Here is a 22,961-nt window from a genome sequence, read left to right as displayed (position 1 = left end):
CTCCCGATCCTGCCCGGCTGCTCCTCAGGCTTGGCCCCATCACACCGTCCCGAGGGAACCTGCTCCAGTGCTCCTCCCCGCTCTGCGCGAAGAACTTTTCACAAAGACACAACCTAAACATCAACATCTTCACGCGCTCAGTTTCAGCCACGTGGCGATTTTCCGTATTGCTTGCAAGGCGCGTTCCGAGGTCGAATCCAGAAGCCAGGACAAGAGATGAAGGGGAAAAGCTCTGGAAGGGACAGAGGCAAAATGCGCCCCCCGGGCGGTCTGACATCCCAGTAGTAACTGGGGCCGGCCCTCAGCTTCCACGAATCACGGAAACCGAGAGTCCTGGACCTGCAGCACCGGCCCCGCTTAGCTTCAGGAGCCCCGCACGGCGCCGCCCCCGCGGTTCCCCGCTCGCTCCTCCCCGGGCCGGCTCCGCCCCCGCCTTCCGGCCATCCCGCTCCGCTCTCCCGGCCCGGGCGTCGCGGCGGCCGCGGTGTCCCCGTGGGTGCCCCGGGCCATGGCGGCGCCGCCGCCGTTCCCGTGGGTGGCGCTGGCCGCGCTGCTGGCCGCGGCGGGGGCGCAGTACGAGCGCTACAGCTTCCGCAGCTTCCCGCGGGACGAGCTGATGCCGCTCGAGTCCGCGTACCGCTACGGGCTGGACCAGTACAGCTCCGAGAACTGGCCCGAGAGCGTCAGCTACCTGGAGGTCAGCGTGCGGCTGTACCGCCTGCTGCGGGACAGCGAAGCCTTCTGCCACCGCAACTGCAGCGCGGCGGGGAGCCCCCCGCGGGAGGCCGAGTCCTGGCCGGGCGAGCTGCGGGCGCTGGCGGGGGCGCTGCGGCGGGCGCGGTGTCTGCGGCGCTGCCGCCAGGGGCTGCCCGCCTTCCGCCAGGCGCAGCCCGGCCGGGACCTGCTCCGCGAGTTCCAGAGCAGGGAGCCCTACAAGTACCTGCAGTTCGCCTACTTCAAGGTGAGGCCTTTCAGCCCCTCCTGTCCCGTGCCCGCCCTCATCCCCATTCTCACCCTCATCCCAATCCCCATCTCTATCTCCATTCTCATCCTCACCCTCGTCCCCCCCGCATTCTCATCCCCACCTCTATCCCCACACCCCTTCCCATCTCCATCCCCGTCTCCATCTGTCTCCATCTCATCAACTCCATTTTCACAGAGTCATAGAATGGTGTAAGTTGGAAGGGACCTTAAAAATCACCTGGTCCCAACCCCCCTGCCACGGGCAGGGACACTTGCCACTAGATCAGGCTGCCCAAGGCTCCATCCAACCTGACCGTGAACACCTCCAGGCATGGGGCAGCCACAGCTTCCCTGGGCAACCTGTGCCAGTGCCTCACCACCGTCATCGTGAAGAAATTCCTCCTTATGTCTAGTCTAAATCTACCCCTCTCCAATTCATAGCCATTCCCCCTAATCCTGTCACTACACGTCTTTATAAAAGGTGCCCCCCCGCTTCCTTGTAGCCCCCTTTGTTTCCATCTCCATCCCCTCCACTCCTTCCCTGGCCTCGGTGGCTCCTCAAAGTCTCACCTGGTGCCCAGCCAAGCCAAGCGAGTCTGTCACCGGTGCGTGGCGCAGCTTCAATGCTCTGGGCACCCAGTGCTTGGAAAAGCCTCCTGTCCTGCCAACTTCTCACCTTGCCCTCAGAGCAGGTTCCCCTGGGCCACAGCGTCTTTCCCCATTGTTTCCTCCCCTCCGGTTTGGGTGCCAACTGCCGTTTGCCGCACTCCATTTCTCCCCCTCTGTGATCGGATCTCCCCAGTCCCTGCCCTCCCAGGCTGTTAACCCTGCACTTCATCATCTTCTCCCTGGCCTTCAGCCGCTTCCTCTCACCCACCTCGTGTGACCCACAGTGGGACCACTGCGTGCCTTCTCTTCCCCTCTGCTTGCCCACATACTACCATCCAGCTTGCTCTTCTCCGCGTTTACCACAACTCATCCAGCATTTCACCTCAGTTAGACCCTCCAGTTCTTCTCCAACCACCAGCCGCTGGACCTTGCCTCCTTGTCCTGTACTTGCACTGTTTCTCCCTCCACCCCTTTCATCTTTCCATCCGCCTTACTTTCTTCTAACCTATTCTGAAACCTTTTTCAGACCCCTCACGTCCCAGCTCTTTGCTGCTTCCTCTCCCTCACTTGCTCTCTTCTGCTCCAGGTCTTAAGCGCAGCAGCCCTCGACCTGTGACGCAAAGATAGCCTGGTCCCTGCAAAAGTCCAGCTTTGTTACAGCCAAGAGAAGGAATAAAGTAAAAATGAGCTGAAGCGTGGCACTCATGCTGACCCTGAAATGGTATTTACTTTGTGCACTTCAGACCACCAAGACTAGGGACACACACCTCTTATGACAGGTTTCATCCCATTTTTCTAGCTTCTTGTCATCCTTCTTTCTAGGGCCTAATTGATGATTTTATTCCTCTTTCTCATCTGCATCTTCTGTTCGCGACATCAAGGTCCGTCCCTCATGCCATCCCTTGGGATACTGCAGTTCCTTGCTTCTCAAATAAATGGGACATCTGTGGGGGGAGAAAACAAGCTGAACTCTCAGTGTCCACATGCATAGCATCACACCGACAAAATTCTGCGCATTTAAAGCCATCCCTAAGACCGTACAGAACTTCCCTTTATGCATTAAAGCCTCTGCACACACAGAACAGAAGGTATCGGACAGGGGACACTCCTTTCGAGTAGCAGAGTGGGCAGGCACTCTTCCCATCAGCAAAGCCCTCTACGGATACCAAAATGAAGCCACCACAAATGTTTCCATTTCTTCTCTTACTTTAAACTATTCGTTCCCCGCTGTGGTAAATGCAAAGTTTGCAATGTATGGATCACAGCAGAAATAATTCCTGCTTGCGGGATGCAGTTAAGAATATGAGAGGGAAACTGGAGAAATCCCTCTCCCTTTAAACTGTTTTAGCATTCGTTGTTTGTATTGTCTTTCTTCTTAGATTGTAGCCTAGCTGTGAGCTCCTATCAGCACTTAGGGAGTTGTGGATGAGCCTTCTAGAAGTACAAACTGCTACATACAAAGGACTTTTTCCTGGCTGGTGGTTTCTGAATAAAGGAGTGTCGCTTCCCCCACTCCTTACCCTGCCAGCAGCATTTACAATATAGGAAGAAGGCAGAGGGAAACACTTTATGTTATTTTTTAGAGTGACTGTGTGTTTATTCAGGTGGGTTCAACAGTGACATTTTGCCACGTCTTAGATCCCAGGAACAGATGTTTCTGTGCTGCTCCTTGTTCCTCTGGAGGGAGCTTTCTCATAGCCACTGAAGTTCACATAGGAATGGGTTTCGACAAAACCTTTTTGCTTGGTTTGCGTTTTTTAATGGTGAAAATGGAAACCAAGAGTGAATCGTGAACTAAGCAAAAAATGAGAGACTTGTCAGCCTACCAGCAAACAGGGTTAAAGCATAAAGCACAAAATCTCTCCAGGCATTTGACGAAAGTGCATCTGAGATTTCCCTTTGCGTTTAGCACAGACTGGAAGCACGCAGTTTTGGGACAGGCTGGAAGGGCTGCTGGCAGAGTTCCAGCACTGGAACTGTTAGAGCAGCACAGCAGCAAGGGCTCATGTTAGGGCTGACGTCTTCCTTCAGTGTGCTTGTCTCTCACATTTCTTTCTGAAATAAAAGGGTACCTTTTAAGGGTATGAATGGAAGAGTACACGTACATACGTGCTTGTGATTCTCGCTCGTAGTTTTCTAGGTGCACTTCCATAAGCTGTTTGAGTTGTGAGGTGAAACTCTTATCACTATCAATCACCTACATATCAGTATGCTGAATGGATTGATATGGATCTTGGCTTACAAAGGAAAGGTTTTTAACATTTCACAAATACTTAAGAATTTACTTTCTCTCACTCTTCCTAAATATGTGTATATATCCTGTAGAATTTATAAAAATACGCGTGTGTGTATATATAATAAATAAAAAAAATATTAGTGCATGCCCACAGAACTACAGATGTACAAGCTTGACAAGTGGGCTCACGTGAACCCCATGAGGTTCAACAAGGCCAAGTGCAAGGTCCTGCACCTGGGTCGGGGCACCCCCAGTATTAATACAGGCTGGAGGACAAAGGAACTGGGAGCAGCCCTGCCAACAAGGACTTGGGGGGTACCGGTGGATGCAAAGCTGGATTTTTGCCCCATCCCTGGAGGTGTTCAAGGCCAGTTTGGATGGGGCGTTGGGCAGCCTGATCTAGTGGGAGATGTCCCTGCCTATGGCAGGAGGGTTGGAACTGGATCATCTTTAAGGTCCCTTCCACCCCAAACTGTTCTGTGATTCCATGACCCAGCAGCGTGCGCTCACAGCCCAGAAGGCCAACCGTATACTGGGCTGCATCAAAAGAAGTGTGGCCAGCATCTTGAGGGAGGTGATTCTCTCCCTCTGCCCCACTCTGGTGTGACCCCACCTGGGGGACGGTGTCCAGTTCTGGGGTCCCCAGCACGGCACAGACCTGCTGGAGTGGGTCCAGAGAAGGGCCACAAAAATGATCAGAAGTGTGGAACATCTCTCCTATGAGGGAAGGCTGAGAGAGCTGGCGTTTCTCAGCCTGGAGAAGAGAAGGCTCCAGGGAGACATTATGGTAGCCTTCCAGTACTTAAAAGAGGGTTAAGAATGATGTGGACGGACATTTTAGCAGGGCCTGTAGTGATAGGGCAAGGGGTAGTGGTTTTAAAATAAAAAAGGGTAGAATCAGGCCTACATATAAGAAAGAAGTTGCTTACAATGATGGTGCAGAAACATTGGAACAGCTTCCCAAAGCAAAGATAGAAGCCCCGTCCCTGGAAACATTCAGAGTCAGGTTAGATGGAGCTCTGAGCAACCTGATCAGTTGAAGATGTCCCTCCTCTCTGTAGGGAGGTTGGGACAGATGGTCCCCTAATGTCCCTTCCAACCCAAACCATTCTATGATTTTACCATTTAGCACATGCAGCTGTAAGGAAGGAATATTTACTTCACAAAATATCTTTAATGGAATTTAAAATGGGTACAGAATAGGTACAGAAAGTCATATAGTATATTAGGATATAGTTATGTAGCAAGCCTGCTGCTTCCTTTAACTTCGTAGTGCCATCAGGTAGACATATTATTGTAACATTGTCTTATGTGCTGCTAGGCAAGTAAGCAACATAAATACAACGGGAACATGGTAAGCGATGACTCCTGCCCAGTATCCACAGGGTGGCATCAGTACTTGCTGCGAGGTTAATCCCAGTAGACTCTTATGCCTATCCAGCTCAGAGAACTGGGGAGAAGCAATGGAAAAAAAGAAGTCTTTTAGCCTTACAACCATCATCTATGCTATTTGCAATGATAAAACATTTTTAAAATAAAATTTTAAAAAAAAAATCAATATACTTAGGAAGAATTCTATCAGTTTTACTGGATCCTTGTACCTGCTGAGCCTTGGTTTTCAGGAGAAGTGCATTTGGAAATATAGAGGCTGCAGAAAATTCTGGGAAACTTACACGTGTTTTTTTTCAATAACCCTTTTTTTCCCCCCCATCCTTCTCTCCCTATCCCTGTTTAGGCTAATAACCTTCCAAAAGCTATTGCAGCAGCTCACACTTTTCTTCTGAAGCATCCTGATGATGAAATGATGCAAAGAAATATGGCCTACTATAAGAGCTTACCTGATGCTGAGGAGCATATTAAAGACCTAGAGACAAAACCTTATGAGGTATGCTTTTTATTCAGTCTGGTCTTTTGGAACTGTTCTATTCCTTCTCTGATTCCACAAGATTCAAGGATCTCATTTGTTTACATGTTCTAATTTCCTTTCCTTCCTGCTGTCTTCCTCTATCAGCTCTGTTCCACCTTCTTGATGCTTTCAGTAATTCTCACCTCTTGTGCTTTTCACTGTTTCGTAAGTCACAGTAAATCACAGACAGTGGCATACCTGAAAGCTGCTGTGTGCACCACTGAAGCTAAGCAGGTGCATAGAGTTATTCAAATGCAACGAGTGCTGTAGCGGCACAGCTTAAAATAACTAGGACGCTTGGGGTTAAGATTCCATTGAAAACCTCTTTCAAAACTTGTACCTTAGAATCTCACTGTTACTTCTGTCCATCAGGTTTTTTGTGTTAATCTGAAATGTAATTAGGTACTCTACTTTCTGGAAAATATCTAGTATAATCCATTAGTCATATGTATTTATTGTCCTCATATTTATTGGATAACAGCTTATATAGTAATCTAGAAACACAGAGGCATTACTTACTGTATTCGAATTTACACACAGCTTTCCATAGATCAGTTACTGCTGATTCTCATTCCTGCCAATTTTTCAGAATCTCTTTGTCAGGGCTGTGAGAGCATACAACGGGGACAATTGGAGGACATCCATCTCAGACATGGAACTGGCTCTTCCTGATTTCTTCAAAGCCTATGATGACTGTATAGCAGCTTGTGAGGGCTCCCGAGAGATCAAAGATTTTAAAGACTTCTATCTTTCCATTGCAGGTGAGTGGTTAGGAAACAACACGGAAAAATGTCCCAAAAGTGCATTTCAGTTTATCCACAGAATTGGCTGCCGAAGTCTTGTTCCTCCGTTTGCAGCATGAAGTGCACATGGTGCCCTCTGTTCCATTTGGACCAATCTATTAGTTTCACTGAGAACTGCTTTAACTCCGATTTACTTTTTTCTTCTTTTCAGTAATGTAAGTGAGGGCTGTCAGAAAATCAGAACAGAGAGTTCTTCCATTAGCACAGAAGTTGTGTATCAGAGTAAGTGTTTAAGTAGTAACAACTGCTCCATCCAGCTAGCAAGTTTTCTAGACAAGTCTCTTAACTATTATTTCAATATCAGTTTGGCCACCTTTGGGGCTCAGTGGTTAGCTTGCCTTCAAAATCTGCTTTGTGGTTTTATATCACATATCTCCTTTCTTGTAACAAGTAGGGACTTGATGCACAAGCTTAGACAACTTGCTTTCACCTGCCACATGTGGCTAAGCGTGAAAGTAAGCCTTTAAAATATTTCTGTTTGGTGGTGTGGCCTAACGTGACAGATCCTGAAAACACTTGTAATTCTTTAATGAAAAGTTTTCTTGCAATGTATTTTCTTGAAGATAAGATCACCAATAGTCCTATCCCATTGTACCAAGTTTTTGTGAACAAGGTAAGCTTGTTAACTTAGACATTTGTGGCTGAAAAATGTTTTGTAGTGAGCAGCATATTCGGGTCTGTCTTCTCTTTTAGAACATCCAAAATGCAGGCACTAAATTCAGCCATCCCTGAAGGTTTATTTTGTAATCACTTGCTGTATTTCTTTGTGACACAGTTGGGCATTGCAGACCTTATTCATGTAATAATTTAACGAAATTGCAAAGACTCTCAAAATGAAAAAAAAAAAAAAAAAGAGCACTGTTAAGTTCACAGTTAGGAAATAATGCGATACTCCGTAAGGCTCTGTATAAAACCTACCACCAAAGCCTGCCTGTAGGTGTCAGTGAAACATAACTGCTTAGTTCTCTGGAATCACTGCTTTGATAGATTTCAAGTCCAGATTGCACTCATTTTTACAGAAGGGCTGAGTACCAGCACTTGGTATATACTTCAGATAAGGTTGTAGATGCTCAGAACTTCCAGTCAGCAAGATTCAGATGCACAGGACCTGGGAGAGCATCACAAGGCCAAACTTAAATGAGTAGCTAATGGGAGGGATTGTAACAATTCACTGTGCACTCATCCATTTCCTGTGTTGTTTTCTTCTTCCTTCTAGATCATTATATTGAAGTCCTTGAATGCAAAGTGCAGTGTGAGAGTAATCTGACACCCATTATAGGAGGCTTTGTTGTCGAGAAATTTGTGGCCACCATGTACCATTACTTACAGTTCGCTTATTACAAATGTAAGTCATGATTTAATTTTCTTAAGTAACGTAGGGATGCTGTGGGACAGTTTCCATTCATAATCTTTTCCCTCTGGTTACAGTGCTCTAAAGTGTAAAACAGGGGCCTTCAGCGTCTGCATTTTAATCTGTTCTGGAACAGAATGTCTGAGTCCCCTGACATTTTTTCTCCTTGTGTAATTGTAGTTAACAGACATGAGAGATAAACGTTATGTATAGAGCCTGTGTTTATAAAATTGTCCATGACAAAAAAAAATTGCTGAACAGAAGTCCCACAAGAGCTGGAATTTGCCCGGGGCAGACCTCTATGTTTTAAGTTAAGCACAGTTGTGACTGGTCTCCAATTGAGTGTTAGAAAAATTAGGTGGTTACAGAGTAAGTGTGATCCGATCTGTTACTGTCCTTCATTCTTTATTTGCTAGGTACTGCCAGCACAAGTTGCTTACACTTTTCAGAGCTTCATATAAATTACAAATGTTCGTCATGTTTATTTTAAATGTCCAAATGATAAACCAACTCTTCTGCCTTTTCGAAGTAACTTGTAATATGACATGTCAGGGTAAACAATATCAGCCACTTCCCCATACATTGGAACACGTGCAGTGACATAGACCCATTTTGTCCACGTGTGTGCAATAAAACATGTCTTGTGCCAAAAAGTCATGGTGGTCAAGCTGTCAGGCCCATGCAGTTATTAAGCAGCTGAATGTATTGCTCTAACAAAAAGTTTTTTTCTTAAACTTCTAACTCCTTCAGTTAGAGAGAAGAAAGATTGTGACTTCAAGATAACACATATAACAAAACACCTCTTATTATATCGAATTAATATTCAATTTTCGATTTGCTGCTCAGAATTTGTTCCACGGACAAACTCAGAGAGTATTTCATACCACTCACTTTCTTCTAGTAGTTTCTTATAATCCTGTTAGAATGGGGCGTGTGAGGTTAAATGGGTTTTGAAGAAAGAGGAGACCACTTGACAGAAGTAGTGTTCTGGTGCTCAGTGATTACATATTTGGTAGATAAATCATTCAGTGAATTTTATGGTGTCTTGAGGAGCTACTTGCACTGTAAAGAACACATGTAGCCCTTACAGCTACTCCTGCAGGCTCTGACATTAAAGGGAAGACGCATCCAGACATGTAGAATCAGGCCAGTAATAACTTTTGATTATGTTGTTTGACTACACATTTTACACATCAACTCTTCCCTCTTCGTCAGTTCTAGTACAAAGAAGTCGGGGGGGGTGGGGGTGGGGAGGAATGATAATTTGGTTTTGTGTCTTTTCATTAATCAATGCCCCAAGGGGGATCACAGCTCACTGATACTGAGATACCTGGGAAGGACGTTTGGTTAGGATTTCCATTGAAAACCATCAGATGTAAGTCCCCATATCTGAATCATGGTCTTACCTGTTTCAGAACACAAAACCAGCAGATCCTTTCTGAGAAGCAATTTTTTTTTTTCTGCGCAGCTGTTTAGAAGTAGAAAATGGGTCCTTTTTCCATCTGAGTTTTTCAGAGCTTAGATAATAGTAGGAATTTCTTCATTTACCTTATCTGGATATTTTTCTGTGTTTATTAATTAGTGAATGACATGAAGAATGCAGCTTCTTGTGCTGCTAGTTACCTTCTGTTTGACGAGAAAGATGAAGTAATGAAACAGAACATGGTATATTATCAGTACCACAAAGACAAATGGGGACTTAAAGAAGAGGATTTTCAGCCCAGATCGGTAGGTGAATTACTTATAATGCATACTAGGCAAATCCAGATATTTCCCCAAAACTCACTGGGTCGGAGGTTGTGAAAATGGGGTTATCTGTTGGTTCTGGAGTTAAAAGTTGTGTTAATGCCGTACGGAAAGTTGTACACAGAGATGTACTATGTGATGTAGGCAGTGAATGTCATTCTGATTCCTCCCTCTATGTTGAAATATACTACAATAGCATATAATGTGATATGATGACAAGTAAATTCATACTGGTACTTCTCTGCCACTCATGTTTATTTATATCTTTATCCACTGCAATAAATAAAGCAGCTGGCCCCTGAAATCTGCTGATGAAACGATCGCTCCAGTGGCATTCTGGCTTTTGTCAATCACGTTATTATTTGTCAACATGTAGTTGCCCACCTGCTTGTCTTTTCAGGGTCTTTGTGCATTGAAATGTGATATAATATGAGATATCCTATGATAACCCTAGCTAAACCCACTTTCCACTTAAATTAGAACGTATTTGAGTAGATGATGATGGGAAAAGGCTCGCAACCATAGTCTACCTAATTATCTCAATTAGAATGCTTGCTGCAAAAAAAAACATAGTTAACATCAGTCCATCCAGCCATGATTGTGATCTGGCTTTGATAAGTGGGTTTCTATGTTGTTCTCAAATTCCCATGTCTATGGGAATTTTAAACATAAAAGCATCTTTCCTGTGGTTTTGGAATCCTGCAGCCTGGACTCTATATAACAGTCAAGTTGGATTTTATGTCATTTCTTGTAACCAGGGTTTATTTCATGCAGAATTAACTACTGCATGACACCTGAATGACTCCTTAGGCATTAGTGGTATGTGCTGTACAAGCAGCTAGCTATTAGCCGTGCACGTTCCGTCAATTAAATATAGTGCCTTCTCTTTCTCTTATGGCGTGACTTCCCTGTGAAGAGTCATTAAAGTTAACCGAGCTGTAGCAGCAGCAGGCACCCCACAGGGTAACATTCCCATGTTGCTTCTTCAGACATTTCAGTCACTGAGACCTGTACTGGCCCTAAGGCAAAGCCCTTGACTCTTAGTGCTGCATTAAAGCTCAGTGCGTTTGTGTAGTACTTAGCTGACTGGCTTTATCTCTAGCAATACTGCAGAGCAGTTCACATATGCACCTTATAGGCTGTACTGATTTGATAATTACATTTTCCTTCCTCTCAGGCCAGCCAGATCAAGTAAAAAATACTACTCCACTAGAGTTAAGTGGTTTTTGGTTGTGGACAGCTGTTGAGTTATATGCAACACACTTTTATCTCCACGCTGAAACCCAGGTCTGCCCTGCCAGGCAGAAGACAGCAAAAATGCATTTGGTTCTTTCGAGCAGCAGTAGCGAGTCTGAGCTCACTGGAGAAAGGGAACACTCCTTTGTCACTGCTTTTGGGAACAGGACTGTACTTTATAGCCAAATGGGAGACAATATTTGATGGTGTTGGGAGTGTGGGGATAGCAACTGTATAAAATTGCGAACCACAGACAGATTTGGCATACGTGTGCGGAGAGGACAGAACAAGGGCCCTACACATTAGTTCTGAATGTTTCATTGATAATTTCTCAGGAGCTGGGGATTACAGATAATTTAATTTTTAAATATAAAATACTAAATGCACACAGCTGTGTTTACTGGGACTTTGATCCATGTAACTCTGAACAGAAGTTGCTTGCTGTCCTTATTACTTGCTATATAATGCCTCTGGTTTATTTCCAAAAAGGAGAATGGGGTGACAGCAGCATTTGGCTCTGGGTCTAAGCTTTAGATGTTCTTGGGGAAGAGGAAATCTGTTTTCCTCCCCAAAAAGGGGGAAATGGGATAATCAAAGTCAATTACCGTTGGCATTCACAAATATGACAGTAGGTGACTGAGTTAATCTGCTGTCCAGGCCAACAGCCAGGTTAAGTGAGGAGAGACAGGTGGGGGACCAGGCAAAATTTCCCTAACCCACACTCTGGGGGAGGTGAGTCATTATCATGCAAAATAGCTTAGTGTCTCTTTTTCTCAGAACTGCCTGCTGCTGGGAGACAGAGGATTTCTCATGTCCAAAGCCCGCTGGAATGCAGGCACGGGCTGCTGCTCAGCTCTGGCAGTCTCATTCCTTATTCTCAGACTCGCCAGCGCTTTGAAACATGAGAAAGAGGAGAGTGCTTTGTTCTTCTCACACCGATCGAGCCTGTGCTTGAAAAGATCCACAGAAGACATTGGATATGCTTCTTGCTGTTCTGCTGTTCCCTTTCTCAAACATTATAACTCCCCCTGGGATCTACTTTCTACTAAGTCTGGATCTGACTTCATTGGAATAGTTTCAGGTAACATATGATGACTCTCCCTTGTCTTGCTACCCTAAAGTAACATAGACTTTTTTTTTTTTTTGATAGGAGGCAATTCGATACCACAACATAACCACGCTCCAGTTGGAAATGTATGAATTCGCAAAGGAAAATCTGATGGATGATGATGAGGTGAGTTGTCTAGAAAGGAAATCATGGTCAAAAAAACAACAATCACATTAAGGTGAAGATCATGCATAGATGGAATTCCAGGGTTTAGCTAGTATGGAAAAATCTTCTCGTAATCACGAGTAATTTATCATATTTTTTTCTTTTGTAAATAGAATATAGGGAACAAACCCAAACAACATCATGTGATATTAAAAAAAAATGGGGCAGTATTAACACAAGGGTAAGTAGAATGCACTCAGCAGAAAATCCACTTTGCAAGCTCTGACACCAGGGGGCAGAGGAGTAGTATGTATGTTTAAACCAAACGTTTTTCTGTTTGGTTTTGGTTGGGGTTTTTTTTTCTGAAATGTTGTTTAAATTAGATTTACAAAGCTTTAAAATTTTGTCCAGAAGTAACCTAAAATGTGTTTTTTTTCAAAGGGAAGTCTTGTTTCCTCTTTGTCTTTTCTGGATGGTAACATTTTGGTCACCCAGTCTTGCTTCTTAAATGAGGAATTCATGGCCAAATAGCATGTAATAATTACTAATAGATTGGAAATACAAAAAATAGGATTTCTAGTGCAAGAAAAGAAGCTGAATTGTTGAAAGGGCATTTCTTTGTCCCCACAACTGAAATTAAAGTATAAATCATGGAGGCCTTGGATTGCCTTTTGTTTTGCTTTGTTTTCAGAACCTTTCATTTAAAGTTTTAAAAAGTCTTCAAATGATGGAACAGTTCATTGCTGGTGTTGGCAAAGAGCTGAGTCCAGTTATGGCATGGAGCAAGGTACTTGTAATGAGCACTTCGGAGATCTTTTCTAGCTAGGAAAGAGAAAGATTGTTTATGTTAAAAAACAAAATCACTTTTGCAATTTTCATGTTATGCAGTGCACAGGGAGAGATAATATTTTATAGTAGAGAAGTAATAACATGTCTATGCTGCTTCACTATGCTAGTGACCTGAAAACAACTCTGTGCATAAAATTCCATTGCAAGGTTACCAGACTCTAGGAGGAGTTTCCATTGTGATTAAACTCTGTGAAAGGCAGTTTAATAAGCTTCTTACAAGGTTAAGCTTAGATGACAACTAGTCTGTATGGATTTTCATCAGGATGTGAAATAATTGAGCACTTTTTTATATTCCCTAGTTGGCTTGTACTTTACCCATAATGTTTTCTTGTGTTAGACTTAGACTTAATTTATATTTCTTTTCCTTCACATCTACTGCTTCAAAACACGGGGATGAGTAATGGAGGAAGGATAGAAGCAGTCTGTTGTGAGGACTTTCCCCATATGTTGTTACAAGAAGGTATTATAGAAATAGTCTTCAGCCTCAAGCACTGTGTATGGAATAAACAAGCATTCATTTGCTGGCATTCATTCCTACAGCCCATTTTACAGGTGCAATTATAAATGACCTTGAAACATCAGTGCAGTTGAAACATCAGTTAATACTCTAGGGGAAGTGTCAAGGAAGTCTTATTACACTGGATTACGTGTTTGGATTAAACAACCAAAATTGCTGGTCCTGGTCATGCCACAGATTATCTCTACCCTACACTTCCATAATTTTAGGAAGTTAACATTCTCCTCTGCCAGGTAAAAGCAGAAGGGTTTCTGTACCGTCCCTTACTAGAGCTGAAGAACCTGGGAGGGATGGAGGCTGTCCATGCTTCTGGCTTGGCTCTGGGTTTTAGTAGTGAACTCATAAATCCCTGGCTACCAGAACTTGTCTTTGGCTGCAGGAGCCTTCCAGGGAGTCCAGACAGAGCAGGAATAGCCGAAAGGTAAAATCACTACCTTGCAGTTTCTGCTGTATGGACAGGACCTGCTAGTGTAAGTGGAATATTTTTTTATATTTCTCCTGGCATAGATAGAAAAGTTTATTCCACAGGAATGCTGACAGTGATGAAAAACCCAGATAAGGTGTAACAGTAAAAGCTTTATTAAAAAATGTTAAGGATGAAGACAACCTATCTGTTTAGTGCATTCTGTTTATTCGAACCATGTGCTTCTTGGGCCATAGGCCTTACATTTGGTGAGTTTCTGTGGTTCATGTTTGCTGTCTGTGAAGCTGCTTGTGGGCCAGCAAGCCCATAAAAAAATCTGCTGAAATTAAATCATTCTCTTTTCTTGAGTAGAGCAAAAGGATTGATGTGGAAGGATTGATGTGATAGGATTGATTCCTATGTGAATATGTGACTATACCCAATTGGAGAATCTTACTTTATTCAGACTCCTCAGTGCTCCCATATCCCAGATCACCCATGTCTCTTTTCAAATCCCATTAGCAAAGCGAGTGAGAACATGTGGCTTCTTCCAGTAATACACTGCAGCTATTGCAGAGGCTGGAACATGCGGTAATGATTTTTGCACATGTCACTACCAGAAATACTGTCCTGTTTATGTTCCTTTATTAATATTTTTCCACAAGGAAATGAAAAACTCTAGCTCAAACGTTTAACACAGTAGAGGTGATGAAGAATATTAGTGCCAGCTAGCTACAAATTACTTTTTATTAAAAGTAATTATTATTAAACATCCTTACAGTTTTCCACAGTGAGGTTAAAAGAACATTACACAGTGTTGTCATCTTAGTTCACCATAGGTAGTCAAGCTGTGTTATTTCTGTTCAGATGTGTAATGCATAAAGGCTATAACAGATACAACTCCCAGCACTGCACAGCTTTAAATGGCAAACGAAAATGCTGTTAAGATTAAATAGCAAACGGAAATGCTGTTAAGATTAAATGGCAAGTGGAAATGCTATACTCAGCTACTGTAGATATAACAGCAATATGCTAATTGTATAAGATATGTTTCTGGCCCATAAAATCCATGTTCTGGAGTATTTTTTTTTTCAGGGATAGCTACTTAGCTGTTCTAAATTACATAAGAACCACAAGTATTTGGCTAGGATGATCCCACAATGTGATTTTTCTTTCAGTACGTAATCAGAAGGTGAAAAACTTTTGGCGGCTTTGATACATTTTTTGGCATCCCATTTTTTTTTATTTGTATATGCTGTGTGTCATTTTGTACAGTGGCTGAAATTGAAATGCTCCATTCCTGAGTGGGATGCAAAGGAGAATAAGTGATGATCTAATGTGACTGGTGAAAAGAGAGCATGCAGAATAACATCAAAGCATGAGGGGCCCAGTGGACTACTGATCGCAAATAATAGTCTGAGTTCAGCCTATTTTTCTGTTCAGGAATTGCTAACAAGATATTTTCAGCTTTATTAACTCATTTTTTTGTGTATATTCAAATGAATTTATACAAGTGCGCTCATAAAGGCAAGTTGTAAATGCAGACCTGTAAACTCTGCCCTGCCTCTGACCTCGGACCAACACAGCTACAACAGCACTGCTGCACTGAGAAGAGCTGGTGGCAGCTGTTTCTGAGAGAGCTGGCAGCTGATTTCCATTGTTAGCATCCCTGTTCAACAAACATTTCTTTAAAGAAAAAAGAAAAAAAATTTTCATCATCATCATTTCCTAGCGTAAATACTGGCCATGTGGCCGGCTCTCCAGAAGTTTCCTGCTTCCCCCTCTTGCTTCTTTACCAAGGTGTGTATCTTGGTCAAAGGTGTTCCTCCTTCCATTTAAACCATCTGCCATGGGAAGCTGCAAGCATGGTAGGGCTTAAATGGCAAAATACCTCCAAGCTGGAGGTACTGACATTAGGAGAGATTTTTACCTGCCCAGATTTACTTAAGCTTCTGTGTGCAGTATGAAGCAGGCAAGACAGCATAAGCAGAGCTCAGAAACAAAGGCACTAGAAGGCTTCTGTTTCCAGTGCAATGGGAGCAATGTTGAAGTTGCTCTGGAACTGGGTTGACTCATGTTTTATAGGCATTATAAAAAAGTTAAGAGGTATGCAGATTTACTGGATTACTTTAAAATACTATGGTAAAAACTGCATTGTACTGCAGTCTCCCATAGTGTATGAGAAGAGAGCAGTTACATGTTCAGAATATATCATTAAAAAATGAAATGAAGATGTATCTGAGAAAAGAAGTTAATATACATGTGAAGAACAACTAAGCTCTTTTAATATTAAAAAAAAAACAGACCCTAAAAGCATGTGATACTGGGTCATGCTGTGGACATAAGTATCTGAAAAATAAACAAGTTAAGGGCCAAATAATTTTTCTGCACAAAGAATTGAAGGATTTTTTTTTCCTCCTGCTAGAATGCGAGGAATGTCCAGCCTAGTCTGTACTGCTCGTCGAGGATCTGGGAGGGCTTTGAGGTGGTTACAGTGAACTCGCGTGTTTTAACTGAAAGTTAGATCAAGGAACTTTTTCTTGGTCAAAGGCTGAATAAACATTTCAGACTGAGCCACCCATTGACACATGCCTTACTGTTATCCCAAAATAATGTCTCTCCCCACAAAATATCACTGGCCAGTGGGCTATGTGCTGTGTGTTTGCAGGCTCTCTCAGGCCCACAGAGCACCTATCGTCCACAGACACACATATCAAACCTTTGTCTTCTCTCTTGCAAGATGCTTATTTGTCCTTGAACAAAACCTGCTGTTTTTCATGAACCAAATTCCTTGTCACTAGTCCCATTAGTTACTCAAAGTAGTTACTGGGACAGTTACAGGGTAGTTATACATTAGTTATAGGGCAGCTTTCACCTCTTCTTACAGAGGCCACCACTGCAGCCCCTCCTGCTACCACAGTCTTGAAACCTGCGCACAATACGTAAGGGAATAAAATCTGTTACTCTCACTGTTGAAAATGTTTCCAGTCATTAAGATCTTTGAACTTTGGCAAAATCTGATCTTCTGCTGTGAAGGACAGCTGGGAGATGTTTTCTGGGATATTTTTCTTCTAGGTCATGGACTATAAGGAAACAAAGATCTGGCTAATTCTTTTTGCCATGCATATTGTCTCTTAAGGTTCAGTTTGTTGGATGAGTTAGGATAAAGACTGTTTCTTATTCATTCAGTGATAATCACACATGAAAGCATGTCAATAATAATATTTTTCTGTAGATCTTAATTCATTCTGAATCACTATTATTTTAATATACTCTGTTCCTTCCCTGAAGAACAGGCTGCCCCACTGGGATATCCCCATAGAAACGGGCATCCACAGATCAGAAAGTGTGGGTTATTGCAAGAAAGCTATTTTTTCCCAGAACTTTTCCAGTCCACACTGTGAAAGGACAGAACAGAGTGTAGGTGAAGGCAAGAACCAATGAATGATTAATATTTGCTATGCAGAAGGCAATGCTTAGTCTTAGCAACCAAAGGTAAAACATCTGGGGCTGCTGGTGAGCAGTACAACTGCCACTGGTTGTTACTGTTTCTGATGCTGCTGTCAAATGAAAAGTTGGTGCTGGACCATCAGTCTCAAGTGGGCCATAACTGAACTGTGTATTGGTAGCTTTTTCTTTTTGCTGTTTATTTTAATAGCTGTCTAGGAGTCTCCAAAGTACAGAAGTTTCTTCTAAGAGGCTGTGTTTTGTGTGGGAATGCAGCATTTATTATTGCATAAGGAAGGGCCGGCAACAATCCCCGGCCCAATGTGTACCTTGGTCTTGGACACTCAGCTTGTGGTAGCAAGTGAGGAGTTCTGCATTTTTCTCCATTTTAGGACTTCTTTTTTCAAAGGTTCTAGCTTCACCTATAATAGTGCACCAGTCTCACTAGATTGGGTTAGCTTCTTCAGAATTGATCAAGATCACTATTATAAAATTGTTTTTTTAGTATAACCTGCCTACTCACATACCCTCTGTAAAGCCTTCTTGAATTACTTGCTGTGGTACAGAACTTATTCTATCTGTTTGTGCCTCTGTTCAGGCATTAATCTAAGCCAAGGGTGCTCAGTTTGTGTATCTGACAGATAATTAGCCTCCAGTTGATCAGATAAGCTACTCTGAATCTTCCTACCTCTTGCTCCAGTCTGGGAGCATTCCCCTGCTGCTCTTTGATATTATGCCTCCCACATTTCAGGCTATACCTGTCCCATCTTTTCGCATACATCCTTGCTGTCACTCCCATTTTCTGCTGCCTGTCCCGGGATTGGGAGAGGAAAGAGGTCATGGGGTGCTGGCAAAGCTGTTGTACCTGCAGGCACATACCTAACCTCCAGTGCCAGCCAGGAGGCAGTGACTCTGGGTTCAGGGACAACTTCCTAATGAGGATGTTCTTCACTGTGGCTAACCAAGCAGTCCATGTGTGCATACTTCTTCTCAGTTGTTGGCTGCCTAACTATCTGTATGGCAGCAAACCCTTCTTTTCCCTGAGCTTAGTCAGACTTCAGGTACTGATTTACTAGCTACCAGCCAGACAGCTACATCATGCTGTGGGCTGTATATTGCTCAACTCTGATTTATATCAGCGCTGTGTCTGAGCAGCATGTTTATGTAACCTGCGTTACATCTGGGTGGCTGTTGTCCTCTCCAGTAGCTGGCAGGAGAAAGAATTATGGGTTTGCAGCACACTTTGAACGTAAAATTTTCTGTCCTTCCTATAAAAGGTAGGTAGGAACCAAAGAGCGTACTATATAACTCTGTCACACTGAATGCTTAAATTGTATGACAGAACCATTTTCAGTCTCCAGGTCTGCAGGCCAGCGTAAAGTTATCAGACATCAGTAGGCAGGAGACTCCCTGGAACGAACACCTGTGAAATATTTGCTGACTTCAGTCCTGCAAAATGCCTGATACAGTGTCAAGTGAGTGCTAATGAGGCAAGGACAGTAATCAGTCTGGTCATAGCTGCTCATGTGACAATGTGATCAGTTTTTCTGACAGCTTATCACCTTTTCATCAGGCTGTCAACCACAGTATGGACGACTTGCAAATGTTTTACATTCTGACTGTTTATGTGCAGGCAAAAATATTTTAGCTGTGAGTTTTGTTTGTCTTTAACTGTAATCTGGAGGTTTTTACGTTTTCAAAAATAACCACCATCCAGACAATTTTTCTGTTGCCTCACAGCATATGTTCTGTTTATGTGTTGTTTCAGCAACTGTTTTTATATTTTTAATATAATTCAGCCTCTCTTACTCACCAGTGCTTCTCAGTACACTGCAAAAGCTTCTTCATACCTTCCTTTAGAGATCAGTTTCGGGCACTGGAGATTTCAGATTTCAGTAAAATTTATTCCAAATACTGCTGCTTTTAAACATCCTTTTCCATTTAAAACTTTGGTTTCTTATGTGTTTCTGGATTTGAAAACATACTAGAAGAAAAGAAAACTGAATTCTGTCTGAATCTTCTGTTTCTTCTGCAATACCGTGCTTTACTGATAAGCATGCCAATAATATGAATTAAGTTCCTGTATGATTGAATTACCAAAGGTACAGTATTGAAATCCCCATGCCTTCCTGATACTAATTCTGGGTTATCCAGTCAGATGGCTGTGCCTTTCACCCTTCCTCTCAGGCTCTTACCTTTGAGAGTTGTCTTTGCAGATAGACAAAGGAGGGAATTCCTTTTTAATATCTTATATTCTTTCATTAAACTATGATCCTGAGTTGTAAAAGAATCAGTTCTATTAGATCTGGGACCCCTGAAATAGACACGTGTATTCCCAGTCTCTTAAGTCCGTTCAAAGTTAACAGGACCTCCTAGTCTATAGTCCTTCAAGAGGCACCCAAATGCTTATACCCAGTTTCGGAGCTGTGTTAGAAGGCTTGGAGTCCTTTGTGCCTCTGTTTCTGTATCTCTCGACTGCTTGCATGGTGACTGTTGGACCTAATGACTGTTTTCGTCATGTGCATTTGTGAAGTGGAATTGAGTTCCTCCCATGATTGGGCTCCTTAGGCAATCAAAATACTCCTAACAAAGGAAAACGTGTAGAAATGTTGAATTGCTGTTTTCCAGTTGCCAGATTTCCTGCAGCCAGGAGGACAAATAGGGAATATGAAAGTGCTGGCATATTTTCTTGTCTTTTTATTGAACTGGGTACTTCAATGTTTTGAACAAATTAAAAGCAAAATAAATTGTCATTCTTCAGGACTTGCTAAAACCACTTCATAGTTGCAAAAACTCAGCACTCTTTTGAGATGGAACTGTGAAGCAGGAAGCAAGAGCAGCAGTTGTTTCAGCCAGCTTTCCTCTCGCTTTTTTTTTTTCTTAACTCTCATTACTTCTCTCCTTGCTAATCACACTCCTGAAAAATGTGATGTTCATATTTTTATTCACTACATCCATGCTACAATTGTTGTGTTTACAATAGACAAAAATTCTGTGTTTCCTCTTATTATTTTCACTAACAGAGATTTTAATGTCCTTTCTTAACAGAATAGAAAACTATAAAATGTCGAGTCTCAAATTGCATGTGTCTGGAAGGTGCTGTTTTCCTAAGGAGTACCTTTCTAGACAAAAATGTGCTTAAAATTTAATTAGGATTATAAAACACTGTTTGCAGTCTTCATTGATCAAATTCAGAAGCCTAATACAGTTCACATAGACTTGGATTGGGGGATGAAGGGAAGAGGAAGAATAAGCATCAAAACAAGGATGACTTGCTTTCAAAATCACTCTAATAAATTCTCATTATTTTGAACATGAGAGTGAGTAAGAGCTGAGCAGATTTTCCAGCAGGATATTTTTCTCTCAGAACGTGACAATTTGTTTCGGAAAAATCCTAAATGACATCTTAAAACCTTTTTAGAACACAAGTTTATGTCAAGAAAGGAAGGACAGGAAGGTTTTTTAAAAAAATACAGTTAAATTAAAACTGTTTAACAGAACATTGTAGGTATTAGAATAGAAGGTTGGAAATGTAATATTTTGTATCCACATATCTCTTACAGCTCAATATTTCAGTTGTATCGCAAAGTGAGAATGTACACGGGCATTCCCACGTTGTCTCCCATCCCAGGCAGTGTTGTTGCTGAACTGTGCATGGAAGACAAACCAGAAAATACCAGCGTTTCTGAGGGTGCCAGCAGATGGGCTGCTACAGTCAGTTTTGAGTAGTCTCAGGTGCTGCTGCGCATTTGCTATTAGCTATTTACTTTCCCCTTGTGCTGAAAGTGAGTACAACTGGTTTGAGCTCAGTTTCTGTAGCTTGGTTGAAAAGGTAGTAAATTCTGGTGACCAGTGATAGGAAAAAGTTCTTCACTCAGAGGGTGGTGGAGCACTGGACCAGGCTCCCCAGGGAAGTAGTCATGGCACCAGGCCTAACAATATTCAAGAACGTTTGGACAATCAGACACGTGGTGTGAATTTGGGGTTGTACTGCACAGGGGTAGGAGTTGGACTCAATGATCCTTGTGGGTCCTTTCCAACTTAGGCAATTTTGTGAAATTCCAGCTGGTGGGTCTGTGTCATTGGGCAGTTGGAACCAGATGATCTTTAAGGTCCCTTCCAACCCAAACTATTCTATGATTTTATGATCCTGAAGTATTTAGGCAGGAAGACATTTAACTACTGCATATGACATACATCTGCATCAGGAGTGGGGATTGTTATGTTGGTACGCTGTAGTAGAAGACGGGGCCTTGTAAATACAATATTTTCTGGTCTGAATCTGAACCCAACGTATTTATTTCCAGTATGGAAAACATTCTAGTATCTCTGTTTCTTTACGTTTTTGCTGCATTCAAGCATGGCATGTGAAGATCTGTGGCTGAAAATGGAAGTGATGTGTGTTGAAGGATGTAACAGAGGACATGGAACAGTTAGAGCAGACAGGTGCAAAGTCAGTGTCATGGTTCTACAGAACACATTTACTTTGAATTTTGAAGCTTTCTAGAATTCTTTAATGTTTTATGGTAATTTAAAAGTTTCCTAATTTAACAGGTGCTTTCAACATTTATGCCTCTATGTTCTATGTATGAGGATTTCATTGTCTGTTTAAAAACCTGAAAAAGTACAAGAGGATTTACTGTAAATCTGTTTCTGCTGATTTTAATCCTTTCTAGGGTGAAGTGGTGGAATTCCTTGATGAGCTGTTAGAAGTAGAGGAAAACCAGAAATCCTGATGAGCGAAATCACTATGCAGTATTTTACAGAAGTGAAGACTCCCATTGCTCCTTACTACTTTTTTTGGTCACCTGTAGTTCTGGTTAGATATACCTCAAAGCTGCTCTTTAAGCTCTACCTTATGTCACGAGGTCCACTCCTGAAAGATCACCTCCATGCTGCACAGGCTGTTCCGTGACCATGGCTTTTCCCTGTGCATTTACAGAATCGGTGCATATGGGTTTTCCTCTTGTGCTTTCTTTCCTTTACACAAAACCACAACAAAGTAGACTATTTGTATTTTCTGGACTAACACTAAGGGTCCTCATTTCAGTGCTGTTCTTCTGTTATAGCAGGACAGCTAAATTCCAAAGAACTTTTGTCAGGTTATGAGCCACAGAAGATATAACAGTTCCTCTAGACTTTCTGAGCTATGTATTGTATTATTTATATATGTCTTTTTTCTGTGATGATGAATAAAGTGATACTGAATCCCAGTGCACCTGGAAGATGTTAAGATGAATTTAAATATATGAAGGAAGATGAATAACAAAGCACAACCAGAGATCTTGTAAAAATTGCTTGAAAAAATCTGTAAGTAGCGTTCTTTCTTAAAAATGAAATGAAATTGCATGATGTGAAAGTGAGGTCACTTAAAGCTGAATAATAAGTAATTCCTTTTTCCTAGCAATTCTTACTCTTTCTGTTGGAACAACTTGTGGTTCCTGTGTGACATGGGGCCAAGCTTGTATAAAATAATAATCATCAATGTATATATTTGGTATTCTCTTCTGCAGAAAACAGTTTGCATGCTTTTTTCAGTCTGATGGGACTATCTGCATAGTTTTCATCCAAAAGTCAGTACAGGTGGAATTAAGTTTTTATTAACCATATGGCAGAATCCTATACAAACCTACTTGGAAGTTCCCCAAAAAATGGTGTTAGAGATGAATAGTGAATCAGAGC

The 22,961-nt window shown here is 42.3% G+C and overlaps 1 protein-coding gene across 1 annotated transcript; it reads left to right on the top strand.

Annotated features, from left to right (window-relative positions):
• The first annotated feature begins 490 nt into the window (after positions 1-490).
• Positions 491-22,490, top strand: CRTAP (cartilage associated protein). Its single transcript, XM_069859949.1, has 7 exons — positions 491-961; positions 5,544-5,693; positions 6,304-6,475; positions 7,734-7,862; positions 9,451-9,596; positions 12,001-12,084; positions 21,956-22,490. The coding sequence occupies exons 1-7, from the start codon at positions 509-511 to the stop codon at positions 22,013-22,015; spliced, it is 1,194 nt and encodes a 397-aa protein (XP_069716050.1). The 5' UTR covers positions 491-508; the 3' UTR covers positions 22,016-22,490.
• Positions 22,491-22,961: the final 471 nt, after the last annotated feature.

The sequence above is a fragment of the Phaenicophaeus curvirostris genome, chromosome 6 (genome assembly GCF_032191515.1).
Source record: "Phaenicophaeus curvirostris isolate KB17595 chromosome 6, BPBGC_Pcur_1.0, whole genome shotgun sequence".
Classification (NCBI taxonomy): Eukaryota; Metazoa; Chordata; class Aves; order Cuculiformes; family Cuculidae; genus Phaenicophaeus; species Phaenicophaeus curvirostris.
Note: the sequence above shows the minus strand (reverse complement) of the source record. Positions and strands in the feature narration are given on the sequence as shown.

Bases quoted from the DNA above. Each gene is read 5' to 3' on its own strand.
- CRTAP (XM_069859949.1), top strand. From the start codon at position 509: ATGGCGGCGCCGCCGCCGTTCCCGTGGGTGGCGCTGGCCGCGCTGCTG. The intron at 962-5,543 runs GTGAGGCCTTTC...ATCCCTGTTTAG, and splicing joins TGCAGTTCGCCTACTTCAAG to GCTAATAACCTTCCAAAAGC. The intron at 12,085-21,955 runs GTGAGTTGTCTA...AATCCTTTCTAG, and splicing joins ATCTGATGGATGATGATGAG to GGTGAAGTGGTGGAATTCCT.